Source organism: Atta cephalotes, assembly GCF_000143395.1.
Source record: "Atta cephalotes unplaced genomic scaffold scaffold00008, whole genome shotgun sequence".
NCBI classification, from domain to species: Eukaryota; Metazoa; Arthropoda; class Insecta; order Hymenoptera; family Formicidae; genus Atta; species Atta cephalotes.
In genome coordinates, this window is record NW_012130072.1 from 6,909,581 (window position 1) to 6,912,836 (window position 3,256).

General features: G+C 24.5%; 1 protein-coding gene across 1 annotated transcript; it reads left to right on the forward strand.

The window, feature by feature from the left end:
• Positions 1–749: 749 nt before the first annotated feature.
• LOC105627384 lies at positions 750–2,951 on the forward strand. Its single transcript, XM_012208667.1, has 5 exons — positions 750–839; positions 894–1,014; positions 1,241–1,389; positions 1,623–1,772; positions 1,851–2,951. The coding sequence occupies exons 1-5, from the start codon at positions 750–752 to the stop codon at positions 2,949–2,951; spliced, it is 1,611 nt and encodes a 536-aa protein (XP_012064057.1).
• Positions 2,952–3,256: the final 305 nt, after the last annotated feature.

A 3,256-nucleotide genomic window follows, 5' to 3' on the forward strand; every position in this document is an offset into this window, starting at 1 on the left:
TTCATCTCATTATTCTATATATGAAAGTATTAAGGTACTTAGGTAATAAGGTATTAAAAAAGCTAATAATTACGAGATTTTTATATTTTATGCCAAAAAAAGTATAATATAAAGTATACAATATCTCATAAACTATTGATTTTTCAATATCTTTACCAAAAACTTTTATTTAGAAGAATTACATTACGTAAAAAATTACATTACGTAAAAAAATCATATAATTTCATAAAAGTTGATCTTAAAATATTATTTTTATAAATGTTGAAAATTGTTAAATTAATTTTACCACTATTTATCTTTTTATCACTTTTAAACTATATAACTTTTATCTAAAACACTTTTGTATGTCGAGTTCGATTTTGACATATTCCTGTATTTTATTTTAAATGTCTCATTCAATATACTGCAGTATAGTTTTAAATTAAAAAGGAATACGTTAATTAAAACATTAATTACTACATAATTATCATTAATATTATCATTATGATAGTAATACTATCTATCTATATTATAATTATTAAATTGTATTATTTAATCAAATTGATTTTTAATTGAAATATCTTTTTCATAATGTGTTTAAGATTGTGAAAAGATTGACAGTGTATAAAAACACTTTTAACTATTAAACTCAATATCTAAAACGTATTACACCTTGTACATTTCGATTCGATATGCAATTATGCATGTCATTCTGCAAAGAACGAATTGCAGAGTTCAGATCAAACTTCCCCGACGTGGCCCCGTCGAGTATGAGAAACAGGATCGAATATCTGGTAAAGTATTCAATTGCACCTCCGCCCAGCAGAGATTATTACGGTCTGAAGATTTTTGAAGACGAGGTACTGATGAATTTAAAGTCATCTTTTCTCAAATAACCTTTTCACACTTCTTAGGTAATTCTGTATTTATGGAAAATTTCTCACGGACCTCATAAAGCACCAATCATATATCGTACCAAGTTTAATAAATTTGATCAAGAAAAATCTTTGCAAAACGAAATACGTCGCGGATTTGGTAAATTTTTTCGAAATGAATTCTTAATTTTATCAAATTTGTTTCAAAATTGCTTCTTTATTTTATTTATTTATTTATTTATTTACTCAGATTTCTATATTTTTTATATTTTATGAGATTATATAATATATATAAAATTCCAATTAATATTTTCATTTTTCCATAATAATTAATTATTATGGAAAACTGAAAACAATTTATTAAGCTGCAATTTCTAATATTACAGGTAAATATTTACTAAAACATGTGAAAAATATTGCTGAAGGAAATAAAAATCTTTTAACTTTACCAATTTCAGTAATCGGAAAAATATCAAAATATTTAAAGTTCACAGATATACTTAAATTATCTTCATTATCACATATTGCTTATGAGGTAAAAAAAATTGAAAAGGTTAATAATTGAAATTAATATTATTTTCTATTCTTTGTATTCTTTTTCACTTAACAATAAAGAAGAAAGATAAAATAAAAAATTTGCTATTCATTGTCTAGTTATTTTTATAGAGTGTTAAATAGAATAAATAATAAGCCATAAAAAAGAAATGAAAATATATTATTTATAATAATTCTATATTATTTATAACAGATTAATTGTATTTTTATCAGGTATTCAATACTGATTTAGTTTGGCAGATACTTTATACGAGAGATAAAAATGCCAATATCAGTTTAGAAGAAAAAGAAAAGATTATAATCTATGGTTGGAAGCAATTGTATAAAGATAAAGAAATGCAAGCATCAAGTAAAGATCAAACGGTACGAAATAATAATTAAAAATAATTAACAAAAATATAATCTATGTTTGATAAAATATGCAATAAATATATTTTTCAGAATCATCGAATTTCATCATTGATTATAAATCATGCAAAAACCAATAAATTATTAAAACCTATCAGCGATAGATGCCATGCACCAAAATCTACCTCGAACAAAACGTCAACGACAAAGAAATGCTCAGACTCTTCGATGATGGATCTCGTAGCAATCCCACTTTCTAAAACAATATCTGATACTCGATTTCATACGCATACAAATAAAAATAAGAAGCCATTTCTGCAAAAGAAAGATATGAAAAATACTAATTCTACATTCAATATGAATGAGAAAAATGTCAAAAAAGATCTTATTACGTCAAAAATGACAACAAAGCAAGAAATTAAAAGTGTCTCTAAACATAACAAAATATCTGATAAACAAATAAATCAAACAATGAAATCAAACAATGAAAAATGCTCAAATAAAATCAACATGAAATCAACGACATCAACACAAGAAAGTAAATTAAAATGTAAAACACAACAAATTGCTTCTAAAACATCCGTTTCAAAAAATATTGTAGGAAATATAAAATCATCCCCAGTTTCAATACAAAATTTACATAATAAAACTCAATCACAAGCAAAGAGCAAACCTAAGAAGAAAGTAATTGCGACAAAATCTGACATATTGAATACTGATGAAGAGTCCGAGAACCCTTTTATAGTCAAATATGACAAAGTCGATCTGGCTGATTTAATCGAAGAAAGTTTGAAAAAAATTCGAAGTCCGCGAAACATATTTGATTATGATTTCAGTTGTGTAGAACAGTCGAACAGAACAAAGGACATTTTAGGTATTAGAAATGAAATTCAGAATATTGATAAATCGAAACAATTAAAACTTATCAAAAATAGTGTCGACACAAATAATTTTTCTCAAAAAATAATTCGGGATGACAAAATTCCGAAGAAGCTTTTGGAGAAATCTGAAATGTTTAACGAAGCATCCAATGAGTCTCTTGATAAAATTTTTTTATCAAAAGAAGACATTAAATCTATTTCACTTTCTGAGAAGTATATGAAAGCCCGGGAAGAACTTCGAAAATCTTTAGAATGGAATCGAAGTGATCCAGTCTCAAGATCGATGGGATCCAGATATAAATTTTCAAAATAAATCCTGTCCTAGAAAGATTGTTAATAATAATGAGAAATCCCCTATTCCTAAGAAACCATTAAAAACTTCTTTTCTAAAAGCATAACTCTTTGAACGGTTTCGAGAAAGAAATAAAATTCTAAAGATATTCAGAAAGGTTAAATAAAATTTACAAATGAAGATATTAAAAAAGATAAATAAAAAGAGTAATTAGAAATTTTAAAAATTTTTAAAAAATTTTAAAATTAGAAAATTTTTGCATTATACATATACTAAAATGATGTAAACAATTTTAGAATAAATGCTAAAAATATAAATATACATAA